We start from the raw sequence: 19,061 nt of genomic DNA on the forward strand, positions 1-19,061 counted from the left end.
AAATGAGAAGCGAATAGGAGCTCCTTTCTGCCTGCCCCCCCTCCGCGGTCCCGGGGGCAGGCGAGCCTTTTCTGGCACAGCACAGTGGCGGTCGCGCGCGGGTCGCCCGCGCGGGGAAGCCGCGGTCGTTTTGGCCGAGTAGGGCCCAGGGGCCGGGCCTCGCCAGGCAAGCGCGCAGAACCGGAGCGCGCACGGGGGGGGGACCGCGCGCAGGGCCGGGGAGCGCTCCCTCCGGGCTCGCGGCTGCGCAGTCGGGCGGGAGCCGGGAAAGGGGAGGAGGGTGGAGGAGCCGGAGTAAGGGGAGGGGGAGGAGCGGCGAAGGCGGAAGCCATGTTGGAGTTTCACCCCGAGCGAGGGGCTGCGAGCGTCCTCGGCTCCGTGTGGGTGTGACCCGGGTTCGGCGCCGCGGCGGGCTGCGGGGGGCGGGGACGGTTAGGCCGGTCGTCGTCGTCCGCGGCGGCGGCCGCAGCGTGGAGCCGGGCGATTGTGACCGCCGGGGGAGCAGGGGGCCCGCCGCGGGTCCCACTCTCCGTGTGGCCCCCTGAGCGCCCCCCCTCCCCTGCCCGGGAGGGAGGCGGGGGGCACCCGGGGCCCGCCATGAACCCCTGCTTCGATCTGTCCCGCCGGAACCCTCAGGAGGACTTCGAGCTGATTCAGCGCATCGGCAGCGGCACCTACGGCGACGTCTACAAGGTGAGGGCGAGGGGCCGCGCGCCGCTGAGGCCGTGGGGCGCTGACCCGCCGCGGGGAGGGCGGAGGGCGCCGGCGAGTCGGAGCGCCCGAGTCCGCGCTGCCTGTCGGCGGGAGACGCTGGCGCCCGGGAGCGGTGGGCGAGGAGGAGCGGCGGGTGCCCAGGGCTCCGCGACCGTGCAGAGAACAAAGGGCCAAACGTTTAACCCCGAGACCCCCGGGTCCTTACCTGAGCCTCCCCCGGACGCGCATTTCCCGGGAAGCGCTGAACGGCGGCGGCCACTCTGCTCCTCTCCGCGCGGAGAGGGTCTGCGCGTTTGTTGCATTGGCAGGGTCAGTGCGACGAGCCGGACGGCAGGGATTTGGCTTATGTCAAACCTGCATGCTCTCCACGGACCTGGGATTGTCCGCGGTGGGTTGGCAACTGCTGCCCACCAGGCCCGGCGATAGTCATTTCACTGGGCAGCGTCCATCGACAGCCCCTCAACCTTTAGCCCCTTAGCATCCGCATACCAGTTTCTTTTAATTTTCCAAGTAATGACTTTCTTTTGTAAAAGAGATCTGGTTAGCATGACTTCTTTCTTCTTTCCTCCCTTCCTCCCTTCCTCCCTTTCTCTCTCCCTCTCTCCCTTTCTTTCTCTTTCTTTCTTTTTTTCATTCTTTCTTTCTTTCCCTCCCTCCCCTCCCTTTCCTTCTTTTTTTCTTTCGAAAGAGCAACTTTTTCTCCAACTCGAATTGGACTGTTGATGCCTTATTAAACTTGTTTTTGTCAGTGACACATAGGATTCAGCTTTTTTTTTTTTTATAAGTGAATTGAATACTTAGGAAAGGTACTGGTTTGGCAACGTTAGAATTCAAAGCCCATTAGTAGCACAGCATTCCTGTTGTAGAGGGACCACTTCTAAATGTGGCAGATAAATCATGCTTCTCTGGCCAGCTCAACTCTTGGCCTCACAGAGACTGCCAAGAAGAGCAGGCTTGTGCCAAATGTGGCAGCAGTCTTGATTTGGTTGTGTATCTTCTTACTGGTAACTGAAGTGGAGCTCCGCCTGTTTCACATAACACCTGAGGATGCACAAAGAAACTTAACTTTACTTTGGAAAGTTGAGCCTTAACTTTATTTTGCCCACCTTTAAGCAGTAGGTTTTTACTTTTACTTCACTTGTAATGCATATGGTAACTTAGATATTTAATACAGTGCAGCCAGTATTCTGCATTAGTCTTGTGGATGATTTGCTTTCCATCATCAGTTATATCACCACTTTTCTCCATAGACAACACAGGTGTCTATGTTGTCACCTATGTGACACACCTACTGTGTATAAGGTACTGTGCATCTATCTAAGCACTTGGGTTGTAGCGCTAAAAGAGAGACATGTTCCCAAGTCTTACTTGTTTATATTTTTTGGACAAGAACAACATTAAACAACCATTTAAATAATTATTAAGTTTTCTTTCGTGCTGCAGAGAAGAGAGGATTAGGATTAGGGTTAGGAGAGTGTATAACAGGAGGACTTCATTTCCTCTGGGGAGTCAGAGGCACTGGGGAGAGGGAATTATGCCAGATAGAGGAAGCATGATCTGTGCAGGCTTGGAGGCCCCAAGGAACAGGGTGAGGATTTGAAAGAAGGCCTATGTGGCCTCAGTAGCCAGAGAGGGAGGATGACCCTAGATCATGCGGGCCTCTTTGGTCTTGTAAGGAGGTGGGACTTCTCTTTAGGACAATAAAGAGCCATTGCAGGGTTTCAAGTAGGAGAGTGAAATTAGACTTGGATTTTTACAAGCTTTACCTACTGCAGTGTGGGGAGTGGAGATGGGGGGCAGAGGTAAAGAGCAGTTAGGAGGCCATTGTAAGCATAACCATTACGGTATTGTGCTTGGAATTGGGAATTTGTAGTGATCGTGAAAGGTGAAGTGAGTGAATCCAGGTAGCTTAGAGTTGGTTAAGCGAGTCTGATTAGGGCTCCCCTGATGGCACAATGGTTAAGAATCAGCCTGCCAGTGCAGGGGACACAGGTTCGAGCCCTGGTCTGGGAAGATCCCACATGCCAGGGAGCAACTAAGCCCGTGCACCACAACTACTAAGCCTGCACTCTAGAACCCACGAGCCACAACTACTGAGCCCACGTGCCACAGCTACTGAGCCTGCATGCCTAGAGCCCGTGTTCCTCAACAAGAGAAGCCACCGCAATGAGAAGCCTGCACACTGCAACAAAGAGTAGCCTCCGCTCGCCACAACTAGAGAAAGCCTGCGCACACCAACGAAGACCCAACACAGCCAAAAAAATAATAATAATAATAAATAAATAAATTTTAAAAAAAGGGAGTCTGGTTATATTGAGATGAAAAGTTAACTGAAACTTTGCTAATGTGTCAGACTTAGGTGGCAGTGTAGACAGTAAGTTCTTTTTCAGTTCTTTACAAGAATAATTGGCCATGTATTTACCATATTTAGAAAAAACAGCTGGTAGTTAAGCCACATGATTAAAACGTAAAAAAATTAAGGCCTGTAATTTCCTAAGGACATCTAAGTGCAGTGCAGGTATAAGTTGATTAATCTTGTCATCTGTTTAAAATAATGATAATGGAAACTAACATTTATAGAGTGCTTATTACTTGCCAGGCACTGATCGAAGACTTCTCCATGTATTACCTCAATCCTTACAACAGCCCAGTGAAATATATGCTGTTATTAAGTCCATTTTGCATCAGAAGAAACTAAGGCACAGGGAAGTTACAGTAACTTGCCAAGGTTCATAGGTGGCAAAGCCAAAATGTGAGCCAGTTTGCTCTAGCTACTGTGTCCTTAACCAGCATATGGGCAGATAATGTATTATCGAATTTCCAGTGGGGAAACGGAGGCACACACTTAGTTTAGCAGGTTAGTTGCAGCCACACTCTGAGTTAGAGTGGATCTTTAAGTAGTAGTTAGAATACCTAACTCCTGCTGTGCAGCCAGGCCTCACTGTTTTTGTAGAGTCTGCCAAGTGGACATCAGATAATAGATGCTTGATCCCTGCCTGCCAGACTCTTCTAATATCAGGGGCCCAAAGCAGAGAAACTCTGTGTGGTTTTTGGCGTCATATCCCGTTTGCTGAATGACCCAAAGCTTAAACTATTTGTATTTTTGTCTGTACATAGTCATGTTCATGCTATAAAGATAACAGATTTTTTTGTAGTTTGCTGTTTTCGATTTTCATTATTTATACAAATGGTGTTGATTAGAGAGGAGTGCCTTAAAGAATTTTTTTCAAAAGCCAGTATATATAATTTGCTCCTTAATTTGTCAGTATTTAGGTGCTAAAAATGGAATGATCCGATGAAGTAAATAAGTTAGAGGCCTAATTATTTATAGTCATTCTTAGAAGGTTGGTGTTTTAAGGGATTTTTATTTTGAAAACTATATCCTATGCAGTGTAATAATATGCTTATTATATTTAAGGTGGCATGGTTTAGTTAAAAAGTATTGAGCTAGGATGTGGAAGATCTAGAATTTATTAGCTCTTTGGCCTTATAAAATCACTTAGCCTCTCAGAGCTGTTTTGTTGTGAAGGTATTATTACCATCATATGCCCTTCTGTTTATGGTGTTGACTTGTTTCACTCAACAAATACGTTTTAATTTTTTTGAGGCCAAAAAAATGCAAATATACATTTCCTCTGCACTGTCTTAAAGTACATGAAAATATAGTTTGAAAAGAAAAGTCTTACGTACTTTTAAATGTCCTGTAACTCTGGGCTTTATCTGTCAGATGAACTATCTGTAGCAGGAGTTACTTAGGGACTTGGGAGTTGACAGCTAGAAAGGGCTCTGTGGTTGAGCCTCAGGGGGCCCATGAAACCCTTGGAAATTTATAGGCTTAATGTTGTATGTGTGTGTGTTTTTCTGGAGAGATGGCTTTTGGTATTCATTACATTCTCAAAGAGTTCCATGATCCCAAAAAAGAAGAGAATGAATGATCTATAGGTTTGTCACTTGAAAGCGATTACTTGGAGAAGTTAGGTCTTTGTATACCATATCACATTATCAACATTTATCAATATTAGTATGATTTTCACATGCATTATGCTATTTTCTCTCAGGCAGTTATCCAGTTTAATTTGTATTATTCCTACCCTTAGAGTCTTCATTTCCAGATGTTTTTCTATATTTATTGCTAGAGAGACGATACTAAAGCTAGAGATAGGGTAAAGCAGGGTTGTTTTGAAGTACTGGTCTTCATGTGTTTCTCAGGGAATATCTCATCTGGTCTTGTGGCGTTAGCCTTGTCCCTGTGAACGACTCCCAGATGCCTCCAGCTTGTGCCTTCTGAGTTCTAGCCCATTATCTCCAGCTGACAAATGGAGACAATGTCAAAAGCCCCAGTAGTGTCAGTTTGCTAAGGCTTGAAGCCTTGGAATCATCTTCTACTTCCAGAGTGGACTTCATAAGCATTTTCCAAACTGTGACCAGGGAACTTCCCTGGCAGTCCAGTGGTTAGGACTCTGCACTTCCACTGCAGGGGGCGCGGGTTCGATCCCTGGTCGGGGAACTAAAAAGATCCTGCATGCTGTGGGATGCAGGCAAACAAACAAACAAACAAAAAACTGTGACCAGGGTGCTCCAGGGAAAGCAGTACTATGAGTGTATCAGAGACCGAGAAGTCCTATGGTAAAGAAACCTGGTAAACTTTGCTTAACCCAGCAAACTCCAAAGTTACTTGACGATGGGATTCTTCTCTGTAATACTGAGTGCTTGTCCTTAGAACTGGTGTCTTGTAGAAGATGCTTTGGAAATGTTGATATTGATTTTATCTGTGTGTGTTTGGAAGCCATTCCCTCTGAAGCAGAGGCTATAATGTGGCTAAGCTCCAAGGTAGCATTCACATGGTGAACTATGTAAGGAGAGACTCTGAAAGCTGACAGGAGAAAAATTGAAGGTTGGACAGTGAAATCAGGAAATTAATTTGTATGTTCAAGTATTTAGTGAATTATGTGTTGACTTGTTTGTAACTCTGCGTCTTTCATGGTATTCTGATTAATATCATCAAACACTAATTCTTTCATTATAGTCAGGATTTATAAGAACTTTTCTGGAAAACTCAGTTCTGAAACCTCGCCTCTTGTGAGGGACATGAAGACCTTAAGCATTTAGAAAAGAACAGCTGAAGGAAAATAAAACATGTGTATCCGGATTATGCCCGTTTTTACTTTCATGGAGGACAAAGTCTAGAGGGATCAGAGGAAGTGGTCCTAAACTTCAGAATGATTGTTTGAGTATTTAAGGTAAATTAAGGTAGAGTTTCCTCGTATCAGTAGTTATTTGAGGTGGAAAATGACAGTGGAACAGATTGTGGGATAATTTCTGTAGATACAAACAAACAGCTTACCTGACTTTGATATGGATCTGATTCCCTAAAGGAGGTACTTACCTCCAAGATTTGATTTGTATGTATATTTACTTGTGAAACAACATCTAATTATTTTGTATTGAGAATGAATAGTTATTCTCTCATGAGAGTCCATTTAACATTCATCCTACACTGAATAGCTGTAATATGAAAGGAAAGGTCCTAGGGACTGTGTGTGGAGTAGGAAAAATGACAAGACTTGGTACTTTATTTACAGGGACATAAATTGTGAACCTACTTTTAGCTATCATAGTTTGAGATCAAAACCGTGTTGATTTCCTCTTTTCTAGCACATTAAATCTCTAACTGGCTGAGAGATTGTCTTGACACTCCATAATCTAGACAACCGACCTCTCTGTAGCACAGCATAGTGATTTTTTTTAACATCTTTATTGCAGTATAATTGCTTTACAATGGTGTGTTAGTTTCTGCTTTATAACAAAGTGAATCAGGTATACATATACATATATCCCCATGTCTCCTCCCTCTTGAGTCTCCCTCCCACCCTCCCTATCCCACTGCTCTAAGGTGGTCACAAAGCACTGAGCTGATCTTCCTGTGCTATGCGGCTGCGTCCCAGTAGCTCTCTATTTTACGTTTGGTAGTGTATATTCAGCACAGTGATTTAAGAGCAGGTTCTGGAGGCAGACTGCCTAGTTTCACCACCCACTAGCCAATTACCTCATCCTTCTCTCTGTGCCTCAGTTTCCTCAGTTGTAAAATGGAGATGCTTAGAAAAGTACTTGGGGGACTTCCCTGGTGGTCCAGTGGGTAAGACTCCGCACTCCCAATGCAGGGGGCCTGGGTTCGATCCCTGGTCGAAGAACTACATCCTGCGTGCGCACTGCAACTAAAGAGTCTGCATGCTGCAACTAAGAAGCCCGCGTGCCGCAACTAAGACCTGGCACAGCCAAAATAAATAAATAAATAAAGATAAAAAGAAAAAAAAGAAAAGTATTTGGGACAGTGCCTGTCACATAATACTCAGTAATTGTTAATTGTCAGTAATACTGTTTATTATTATGTATTTCTCCTGCTCCTGTCTTCCTAACCTGCTCTGCTCCTCATGCTGCTGCCTCAGTGGTTTTACACTTGCTGTCTGTGCTTGAACCTGCCCCGACCCAGTATCTGTATGGTTTGTTTCTTCATCTCCCTCAGGTCTCAGCTCAAATGTCACCTTTTAATGTGCCCGTTCCTTACCATCCTATAGAAAACAGCTCCTCCCCACTTCTGTCTTTACCAGGGACGGATCCAGATTTTGTAGGCCCTGAACTTTATACAGTAATTTGGGTACCCTTGTTGAGAAAACAAATAAATTAGAATAAAAAGTTTGGTGTGAAAGTGAATAATTATTTAGAGTTAGAAAAGATGTCCCAACAAAATGCTGTAACCTTAGAGTCAGGTCCCTTTCTTCTGAGGTCTCTTTAGGCATTTAATCAAAAATGCTATCATGCAGTAGTGCTTCCTGATAGCCACCGGGCTTCTCTTCCCCACCAACAACATTCTACGTGTCCCAGTAACGCTCAGCACTCATAGAGGCCCGGGGAAGTGAGGAGGCCTGAACTGTAAGTTTTATTAGCTTTATAAAAAATTCAGCTTTGCCTCTTACTCTCCCTAATTTTCACTGTGGCATGTATCACCTTACATTTATTTGTTTATTGCCTTTCTTCCCCCACTAAAGTGTAAGTCCAGGAAGCTGGTGGTTTTGTTTTGTTCATGGCTGTATCCCCAGAACCTAGAAAAGTGCCTAACATGTATTTAGACTCTAAGTAAATATTTGTGGAATGAATGAATGAACTGGCATGAGAGGAACAAACCATGTGCTACTACCTAAGTTTAGAGGAAGGAGATCATTATTTCTGGTTGGGAGAAATCATAGCAGGTTTTAAAGTGGAGATGACATTGGGCTTGACCTAGATCTCTGGCCATAGTGGGTATAGAATGAATTAAACATTGTGGTTTATTATTAGGCCTAAACTAAATCAGTAGGTTTAATGTATCTTCTGCATAATAAGCAATGTTCATAACTTATATGCATATGAGAATACTCTGTCATTTTAAAGTAAAGACATTTAGTGACTAGTGAATATATGTAGCTATTACATACTGGTTTTTGTTTTTTGAAAATATGATTAAATTGGACTTCTAATCAGGAAGGGGACTTTGTTCACCAATACCAAAAGGCCTTAGATTTGAGAGATGAAATCATGTTTGTTTTCTACTTTTGTTTTTTACAGTTTTTTTGGTTCTGGAAGATGCCATGTTTCAGAGTTCCAGCTGCCTTGACCTGAGATTTTAGGTTTGGATTCTTAATGTGACAGTGTATCACCTCCCTTAGTCCTTAAAGTCTATTGGAAAAATCTTAGATTTGACTGTAAATTTAGGTATGTCCAAAGAAGACTTTCTTTAGTTTGTTTAAACTCTTCTTAGAAGCTTGAGATGGTAAGAAAATTCTTTCTGCGTAAATCATCCACCTTCTGCTCCAAGAATCTTCTCTGCATTGCCTATAAACTAAAGTACACACCTTTTTTTTTTTAAATTGAAGTATAGTTTCTGTACAATATTATATAAGTTACAGGTATACAATATAGTGATTCAAAATTTTTAAAGATTATACTCCATTGGTAGTTTAAGCCTGACGTTCAAGGCATTGTCCTTTTTGCTCTCTGGGCCCTTACGATGAGAAAGTTTAGATTGGAGGAGGCAGGGAGAGAGGAGGAAAGCAGAGGAGGGAATAGGGGCTGGGGGTACTTTCCAGGTGAGCGTAACCACAGGAGTAAAGGGTTGGAGACCGAAAGGGAGGATTAAGTAGCATGGAAGACTTGTGTTGGGGAGCATGGAGAAGTAAAATTTGCTAGATAAGTCAGGGCCAATTTATAAAGTTCTTGAAAGCCAGGTAAAATTGTGTAGATAGGAAGTGACAGGATGTTGGGAACACTAAGGCTTTTGTACGAGAAGTAATAATGTTGAAAGTGCCCAGGATTATTCTGGCAATCGTAATGAGAGTGGATCAGAGAGGAAGGACAGAAATATCTGTTAAATAGAGTCTGTTTCAGAATCCTTTTGTACTCTTAAAAATTATTGAGAACACCAAAGTTGTTTATGTTAATTATATCTATTGCTATTGACTATATTAGCAATTATACCTGAGAAATTTTTTAAAATATTAATTTATTAAAAAGAATAATAAACCTATTACATGTTAACATAAATGACATTTTCATGAAAAATAACTATTTTCCAAACAAAAATTGAGTGAAGGGAGTGGAATTGTTGTACATTTTGCAAATCTCTTTAATATTTGGTTAAATAGAAGACAGCTGTTTGTCAGATGTGTGTCTTCATTCATCCTATTGGGATATTTTGTTTTGGTTGACATGTGAAGAAAATCTGGTCTCTCACATGTATTTATTTGGAAAAGGAGAATATTTTAATAGCCTTTTCAGGTAATTGTGGGTATTTTCCTCTTATACATTCTACACAACTTGACAATTAAAAGTTAGTTGCAATGTAGAATCCAAGACCTACCATTATGGTAAAACACTTATTATTGGTCTCTGACTTAAAATGGATCATTTTTACCCACGTATGATTTTTTTAACATCATGCATTGGTTATTTAGGAAATATGGATTCATGATGTTATCCAGATCTTCCCAAAGTTGCCATGTTTCATTACACAATATCATAAATCATCACTCATCTCATCGGAAAAGTCTTAAAGTATTGATGGTAGATAAAAGTTTTCCAAGATTCAAATTTCTCTTTGAAAGTGCTAAATGCATCACATGCAGCAAATACTGTCGTTTTTCATTGAACTGACAGGTTCATTTAGTTTATTTTCAAGAAAATGTCAGATACCTAAACATGAATAATCATGGTTTGTCAGCTGTTCTCTCAAGTAAAAACAGTGTTCTGTGGAAAAAGTGGCTTCTTCGGTTTGCAACTCAATCACCAGTGCTGTTCCTTGAGATAAACCAGTGTACTTGGTATGCAGAAGTGTTTATGCATTTCATCAAATAGAATATTAAAATGATAAGTAAGGGTCAAGATTTAATAAAATTAATCATGTTTATGCTTCAATAAGGGCATTCTTAAGTGAAGCTGGCTTTTTTTTTTTTTCCCCAGCGAGTGCATGGCAGTGAAGGATACACTTGACTGCTATACATTGTGGGTCTGCTGCCTTGATTTGTGCTAAGGCACCAGCAGTTTTACCACCGTTGCTTTTGTATTATTAGTACAAATGTCAACACAGTGAAAGGGGGCCAATAACATTTCAGTATTATTATGAAAATAGTTTTGACTTTTCAGACCCTCAGAAAGGAATCCCAGGGACCTCCACAGTTCTCCTCCACAGAACTGTGCTAGAAGATTATGTGGCGTAAGCTGAGGGTAAGGTGAGTGGTGATGGATCAGACAAGGCAAACAGTAGTGAAGAACAGAAAGGAAGAACAGATAGGTGAGAAGCATCTTGGAGAGAAATTCGACAGGGCTTTGTGGAGAAATACAGGGATGGAGAGAGATGATTCAGAGAGGACTTAACAATTTTAAGCCTGATTGAAGAGCACGTAGTTGGTGCTTTATAAATACTTGTTTAAATCAGTTAATAGTGGGAGAATGGCATCAGTTACAAAGACAGTAAAGTTGAGAAGGGGGAGCTCTGACAGAGTTTGGAATTTCTGTTAGAAAATAGGTATCTGTGAGGTTTTTTTCTTTTTTCATTATTTTCTTACTGTGGTTACTCTAAAGAAACAGTAGTAATAATTACTTCCCTTCATTTTTCTGTGGAGAATAACAATTCTTTAGCAGTGTCTTTAGACTAATAGAGGCTGATAAGAGCCAGAACCTTTCTCCCAGCTCTTACTGAGGGATTACCAGGAGGACGTGCAAAACATGTCCTCCTATTGAAGAAAAATGCTACAGATTGGGAGGGTAATTGGTATAGGGGAGTAGTGAACGGAACAGTAAAATATAAGCTAGCTATTTTTATTCTGGCATAAATTTGACAAGTGTTTTGTATTCTGATTATAACGTGTACATTTTTAAAAGAAAAAATAGACAATAAGAAAACTATAAGAAAACAAAATGATGAGTAATCTTACTCCCAAGAGGTGGATACTCTTAGTATTTTGATGTTTCTTTGTAGACAGATATTTTAGAAAACTTGTATGTTGTTGCATATTTTTAAAATTAAATTATGGCTTACTTAGAGTGAATGCACAGATCTTAAATCTTTCAGTCTGACATATATACAGCTGTGCAACCCATGCCTTTATTAAGGTAGAACATTTCCTTAACCTCAGAAAGTTCTTTTATGTCCCTTCCCAGTCATGCTGTCCACCGTCTTCCCCCCAGCCATTGCAATCACTGTTCTGATTTCTATCACTATAAAAGCTGTTCTAGAACGTGATATAAATGAATCACAAATGGATTACCTTGGCACCTTTGACAAAAATCAGTTGACAGTACATGTGTAGGTATACTGCACTCTGTCTTGTCCTGTTGAGCTGTTTGGCTATATTTTCAGCAGTACCTCAGTCTTGATTACTGCAGCTTCATAGAAAGCAAGCCTTGAAATCAGGTAGTGAGTCCTACAACTTTATTCTGCTTTTTCAAAATTGTTTTATCTGTTCTAGGTCCTTTATTTTTACCATACACATTTTAGAATCAGCATTTCAGTTACATGAAAAAGCCTTCCAAGATTTTACTTTTTATTTTAAAGTAATTAAAAACTCATAGGAAGTTGCAAAAAAAGTACAAAGAGGTCACATGGACCCAACACCCAGCTTCCCCCAGTGGTGATATTTTTGCCTAACTATAGTGCATTATCAAAACCTGGAGGTTGATTGACACAATGCAATTAACTAGACCTTAGTCAGATTTCATCATTTTTTGCATGCACTCATTTTTTTCATGCCTGTGTGCATAATTTTGTGACATTTTATCATGTATATAACCTACTGGGATTTTATTGGGATTATGTGGGATCTGTAGCTCAATTTGTGGAAAATTGAGATATTAACAGTATTGAGTCCTTTGATCTGTGAATACAGTATCTCTCTCCATTTATTTAGCTCTCCTTTAACTTATTAATGTGCCTTTTTTTCTTTTTAATTTATAAATTTCATCCTTCGCCTTTTCTACTAATATTGTAGTAAAAGATAACTATTATGTAATACTTCTTCAAAGCGGTACGGTAATTGTAATGTGAGGCACATTTTCAGTTTTTATTAAAATCTTCATTGTACTAGTGGTGTCTGACTTCCTTTGATTTAACCTTGAACATTTTTAGCCCTGAGCATATGGACTCTTTTTAAAGTTGGCAACATGAAAACAGGGGAAATGACTATTTAAAAAGCTATCCACTTCATCTATATTGTCCAAAGATTAAAACAAAGTCCTTAGAACCTGATTTGTTTTTATGTATGAGATGTATCTGTTTATTGGTACATATTTTGCAAATTTAATATTTTTTGTGCTTATTAAAGGAAAATAAAGTTTTCTTCGTCCTTAAGTGAAAAATAAACAACATTGTGCTTGATTGTTTAGGAGATCCTAAAGAATTTCTTTCTTATCTTGAGGAGCTTATGATCTGATTTGAGGAAACAAAATATGCCTAAATGGAACATCTAAAGAACATTTATAAGGCAGTATTTTAACAATTAAAAGAGCAATCACATGTTTTAAATACTACAGAAATTCAATTTAACGGAAAGGTGAGTTGGTGTTAATTTGATAAAGATTTTCTGGAAGAGTGAATCTGATCTGGGAATCAAAGAAATAATTGGGTTTTCAGTTGTAGAGAACCTTTCATTTATAGAGAACCTTTCATTTGTGAGGGAAGCCATTCCAAAAGAGTAGATATGGATAAAAATACAGCTGTGGGACAGAAATGGGCAAGGAGATAACAGACATTCTGACTAAAGCAAGGGTCCACATTTTTGAGATGTGACAGATAATGTTTCAAATATCCAAGATACAGACAAACAAATGCTTGGAGAACGTGCAACTCATTTGATTTACAGTATAATATTTTCCAAATTCATTAGGGCCACTCTTGTCTTTCTGATCTTCTTGTGTCACTATTTGGATGGTATCAGTAAGTTTTATTTCCCCCCTTTCCCCTCTGTTGGGTTAAAAGTTATGCATTTTATTTTTATACTTTTGGTGTCAAATTTCAATATGCATAATAAGCTAATACATCTCTCTCTGTTCCCTTTCTGGTCAGTACATGGACTTGGGAATGATTCAGTTCAGTTACCACCTTCCTATTTTGTGTTGTTGTCTGTTATTTTGGTTCTATATTGCTTTCTTGTCTCCCAGATGAGTGTTTATTATCATTGTTTTATACATACAGTGCTGTTTTACGGCCACCCATATGTGTTTTCAATTTCTTTGCTCACCATTGTTTCTTGGCATCTTGCTCCGTCATTCTGGCTTCAGTTTTCTTCTTCCTGGTGAGCATTATTTGGTAAGGTTCTTCCTCCCTCCCTCCCTCCTTTCGACTGTGTAAAGGTAAACTCAGTCTCTTTTTTTCAAAAATGTCTCTTTTGTCTTTAAATCATAATTTAGTGTAGTGTAACTAAGTTGACAGTTATTTTCTCTCAGAACTTTGAAGATATTCTGTTGTTAATGTTATATTCTTTGAAGATAGTCTGTTGTCAATTTAATTGTTGTTCCTTGTAGGTAGCTAATCAGTGTTTTCTTTCTAATTGTCTTTTAAGAATTTTTTTCTTTGACTCTGGTGTCCTTCAGTTTTACATTGATGTTTCTAGATAAGGATTTAAATAAAAATATTTGTTGTTTTTCTTTAAAGAGTAACTTGTTTCATCAGTCCTGGAAAATTGTAAGCTGGCGTGTCTTTGACTATTATTTCTTTCCTATCTCTCTGTTGTTCTTTCTTTAGAACTCCTATTGTATACTTTTCCTTCTATTTCTTCATGTCTCATAATGTCATGATTTTTTCAGCTCTGTATTCTGTCTTGTATTATGGTTCATATCTTCAGTATCTTCAATTGTATCTATGTCTCATCTGCTATTCAAAATATCTGTGACTTTAAAAAAAATAGAAGAATAATATAAAGAACTCTTATATACCCTTTTCCAAATCCAGTGGTTAACACTTTGCCGCATTTGCTTTATCATTTTTTTCTTCTCTCTCTCTCTCTCTATATATATATATCTACACACATATTGTTTTTCTTTGAACCATTTGAGAGTAAATTACAGACATCGTGCTCCTTTACCCATACACAACTCAATGTATATTTCTGAAAATAAATAATTTCACTTAAATAAAACCACAGTACAGTTATCAAAGTCAGAGACTTTTAACATTAATATAATACTATTATCTGATCTATAGACCTTATTCAGATTTCTATCAATGGTCTTAATAATGTCCATAAGAGCATTTTTTCCTCCTAGTTCAGAAACTAATCCAGGATCATAGATTGCTTTTAGTTTTCAATCTCTTTTCATCTAGAATAGTTTTTTAGCCTGTCTTTGTTTTTCTAGACACTGATATTTCTGAAGAGTATGTGTCATTTATTTTGTAGAATGTCCTTCATTTTCAGAGTGTCTGGTGTTTCCTTTTGGTTAAATCCAGGTGACACATTTTGGGCAGAAAAGCATGTAAGTGATGATGTGTACTCAGTGAATCATATCAGGAGGCACATGATGTTGATATGTCCCATTATTATTATTATTTTTTTAAATATCATTCTTACCACCACCAACTTTTTTTAAAATTTATTTATTTATTTTATTTTTGGCTGCGTTGAGTCTTCATTGCTGCGCACGGGCTTTCTCTAGTTGTGGCGAGCGGGGGCTACTCTTCGTTGCGGTGCACGGGCTTCTCATTGCGGTGGCTTCTCTTGTTGTGGAGCACGGGCTCTAGGCGCACGGGCTTCAGTAGATGTGGCGGTGGGCTCAGTAGTTGTGGCTCACGGGCTCTAGAGCGCAGGCTCAGTAGTTGTGGCGCACGGGCTTAGTTGCTCCCGCGGCATGTGGGATCATCCCGGACCAGGGCTCGAACCCGTGTCCCCTGCATTGGCAGGCGGATTCTTAACCACTGCGCCACAAGGGAAGCTCTGATATGTCCCATTATTAATGTTAGTTTTGATCACTTGGTTAACTTGGATCTGCCAAACTTCTTCACTATAAAGTTGCTATTTTTTTCCTTTTGTAATTATTATAATAAGTAATTTGTGGGGAGATACTCTGAGACTATATAATATCTCCTTCCTCACCTAACTTACACCCATTAGTTTTAGCATCCATTGATGAGTCTTACTTGAATTATTAACTATGATGGTTGCAAAATAGTGGTTTTCTAACTCCATTAATTTCTTCTATACTTATTGGTTGGCATTCTGTTGTGATCTTTTACTTCTTGATTTATTTATTTTTGGACTTACGGATTCTTATTTTATTCATTGGGTTCCAATTAATCACTGTCACTTGTTTTGATGGTCAAACTATTTAAGCTTTAGTTAGCTGGATTCTGTCTTAGCTCAGGCTGCCAAAACAAAATTCCATAGACTGGGTGGCTTAAACAACAGAAATTTACTTTCTCACAGTTCTGGAGACTAGAAGTCTAGGATCAAGGTGTGCCAGCACGATTGGTTTCTGATGAGGGCTCTCTTCCTGGTTTGTAGATGGCCCTCATCTGGTTTCTTACTGTGTGCTCACATGGCAGAGAGGGAATGAAGCTCTCTTGTGTCTCTTCTTTTAGGTCACTAATGCCATATGAGGGTCCCTACCCTCATGACCTCATCTAAACCTAATTATCTCCCCAAGGCCCTGTCTCTAAACACCATCACCTTGGGATTAGGGTTTCAACACATGAATGGGGGGAGGTGGGGGACACAGTTCAGTCCATAGCAGATTCAGTTGCTTTTTAAATTCTAATAATTATATTTCGAGAAATTATATTTCTTTTTCAAGTCTGTATTCTTTTTGCATAGTTTCTTGTTCTTAGAGCTTTGACCCTTTTTTATAACTTTGATTATTTTAACATAGTTATTAACATTCTCTTTCAAATTACGATTCTGTCTTTTCAAATTGGGGGGGATGTTAATCTTTCTGTGTGTTGGTTTGTTGTGTTTGCTGACTCTCACTTGTGGATTTTTATTTTAATTTTGAATTCATCTGAAATTTCTCTAAGAATCTTTTGTGGCTTAAATTATGGGAGTGTCCTTACAAAAGAGTTTTGCTTTCACTCCTATCAGGAACCTCATGAGTCTCATTGGTCTGGGACTAATCTTTATGTTAAGGGCTCAGTTTGGAATTTCCCACACCTCATGGGTAATGCAGATTTGAACCCCAGACCCAAATGAGTAGCAGGCTCTTGGTTTTGAACTCTTTAAGGGGCTTTGTTCTTTCCTCCCTGCCTTAAGCATCTGTGTACAGAGGTTTTTGTGTGGACATAACTTTTCAACTCTTGGGTAAATACCAAGGAGTGCAGTTGCTGGATTGTGTGGTGAGACTATGTTTAGCTTTGTAAAAAACTGCCAAACTTTCTTCCAGAGTGGCTGTACTGTTTTGCATTCCCACCAGCAGTGAATCCTGTTCCTGTTGCTCCACAGCCTTGCCAGCATTTGGTGTTGTCTGTCTTTTGGATTTTGGCTATTTTTAATAGGTGTGTAGTGATTATCTTGTTGTTTAATTGCAGTTGCCTAGTGACGTTGATCATCTTTCCGTGTGCTTATTTGTCATCTGTTTATCTCATTTGGTGAGTTGTCTGTTCAGATCTTTTGTCCTTTTTAAAATTGGATTGCTTGTCTTCTTATAGTTGAGTTTTAAGGGTTCTTTGTATATTTTAGATACAAGTCCTGTATCAGATACGTGTTTTGCAGTTATTTTGTCCCATCTGTGTGTGGCTTGTCTTTTCATTCTCTTAACAGTGTCTTTAGCAGAGCAGAAGTTTTTAATTTAGTGAAGTCCAGCTTATTGATTATTTCCTTCATTGATCGTGCCTTTGGTGTTATCTAAAAACCCATTGCCAAACCCAAACCAAGGTCACCTAGGTATTCTCTTCTAGAACTTTTGTAGTTTTGCATTTGACATTTAGATCTATGATCTATTTGAGTTGATTTTTGTGAGAGGTGTTAAGATCTGTGTCTAGATTTTTTTTTTTTTTTTTTTGCATGTGGATATCCAGTTGTTCCAGTACCATTTGTTGAAAAGATCATCCCTTTTCCATCTAATTGCCATTGTTCCTTTGTCAAAGATCACTTGACTGTATTTGTATGGGTCTATTTCTGGGTTCTTGTGTTAGTTTGCTGGGCTGGCAAAACAAAGTATCACAGACTGGATGGCTTAAACAACAGAAACTTACTTTCTCGTAGTTCCTAGTTCTGGAGGCTAGAAGTCTGAGATCAAGGTGTCAGCCGGGTTAGTTTCTTCTGAGGTCTTTCTCCTTGTCTCATAAATGGCTGTCTTCTCCTGGTGTCTTTACATGGTCTTCCCCCTGGAACTGTCTGTGTTCAAACAAGGGTAGTTTGAGATTATTAAAGAGTGGTAATTTGGAGTCAGATATAGCATAGAACTAAAGGAAGTAAGGACTGGGAGTCCATTGAGTCTAGTTAGGAGGACGTACTTGCTGTCTATAGAGTTGTTTTCTGGAGTGGTTGGAATGGTTGGCAAAGTATCCTGTTTACAAGTGATTCAGAAGATAAGAGGAGGTGGTGACATCTTCTGTAGTCTCTTGTTGGGGAGGTTGATCCTGTTACTTCCTCCTAGTACCATATCATTTATATCCTTCTCTTAGTGTGTTCCCCAGGAGTACTTATTGAGCATCTCTGCTGAGCTCTGTACTATGGCTGATGCAGATGATGTGAGCCCTCTTCTCAAGGAGGTGGCAGACTAGGTATGGGCATAGTACTAAGTAATTTAATTACAGCATTAACTTGGAGCATTCTTTGATTATGTATTGAGTTATGTGATCCTTGATAGACGTTCAGAAGATCAGAAAATGATTGCAGTCCATGGCCAAATAGAAAAGGCTTTTTAGAAGAAACAGAATGAAAGCTGGGCTTTAAAATGTGATTTAGATTTAAATTGGTGAAGTGGAACGACATTGTAGTTGAGGTGAATATTGGAAAATGAAGACCTGCTAGGGGGAGGAATAAGTAAGAAGGGATCGTGCAGGAAACAGGTCAGACTGCATCAAATGATTTGTATTGGAGAATAATGGAGAATATTGAATATTAATAACAACAATAATTATAATAATAGCAAATAGTGTTTCTGGAGTACTTACTATGTACTAGGCATACCCCTATGTAAACAGTGCCTAAACAATCCAAGGATGAACGGTAATGATGTGAATTAGATTAATGACAGGGGAAGTTTTGGGCATAGGTGGCCTGGAGAGATGGGAAACTTGAGTAGAGTAGAGTTAGATTTTGGACAGATCGATTGAGAGAATATATTTAAGTAGAAAGGTGTTGTCCCATTACCCTCCCCATCCCCATCCCTACCCCCACCCCCTGCAGTGGTAGACTAGCAGGTTTGAAGGGACCAGTGGGGACATATGGTAAAGAAGGAAAGAGTGCACATGAGAACAAGAATTCTTCAGTGATGGGAGCCAAGAGAAGGGACATCTGTTGCCTGGAGTTTTCAAACGAAGAAGAGCTCTCATCTGACTTCCTCCTCGCCTTTAATGTCTAAGGGATTCAAAGAATTCAAGATTCATGGTTTCAGTCTTTCTTTTGAGGTGTCATATTTGAGTGAGTGAGTGAAATATGCCGTGAAAGACCTATGCTGTAAGTACACATGTATGTGAAAGTTATGGTCTTTAGGAAAAGGTTTGGTATTACAAGTTACTGAATATGTTCTAGTTGAAACAGTTAAGAATAATGGAGAGATAGTAAGAGATTACCCACCATTGTTGTTATCAGAGTTTTCTTTCAACACCTGTGCCTCCTTAAAATCGGTTTTTGGGTTCCTGTATTCCTTTCAGTGCCTCAGGAATTGGT

The 19,061-nt window shown here is 39.9% G+C and overlaps 1 protein-coding gene across 2 annotated transcripts in view; it reads left to right on the forward strand.

The window, feature by feature from the left end:
- Positions 1 to 339: 339 nt before the first annotated feature.
- The window catches only part of MAP4K3 (mitogen-activated protein kinase kinase kinase kinase 3), a 198,008-nt gene continuing 179,286 nt past the window's right edge, over positions 340 to 19,061 (forward strand). For both annotated transcript variants that reach the window (XM_036872293.1, XM_036872294.1), the window contains exon 1: positions 340 to 693. In XM_036872293.1, coding sequence (XP_036728188.1) covers positions 598 to 693 — 96 coding nt within the window. In that variant the 5' untranslated portion in view covers positions 340 to 597. The remainder of the gene's footprint in view (positions 694 to 19,061) is intronic.

Source organism: Balaenoptera musculus, chromosome 13, assembly GCF_009873245.2.
Source record: "Balaenoptera musculus isolate JJ_BM4_2016_0621 chromosome 13, mBalMus1.pri.v3, whole genome shotgun sequence".
In the NCBI taxonomy this organism is placed as follows: domain Eukaryota; kingdom Metazoa; phylum Chordata; class Mammalia; order Artiodactyla; family Balaenopteridae; genus Balaenoptera; species Balaenoptera musculus.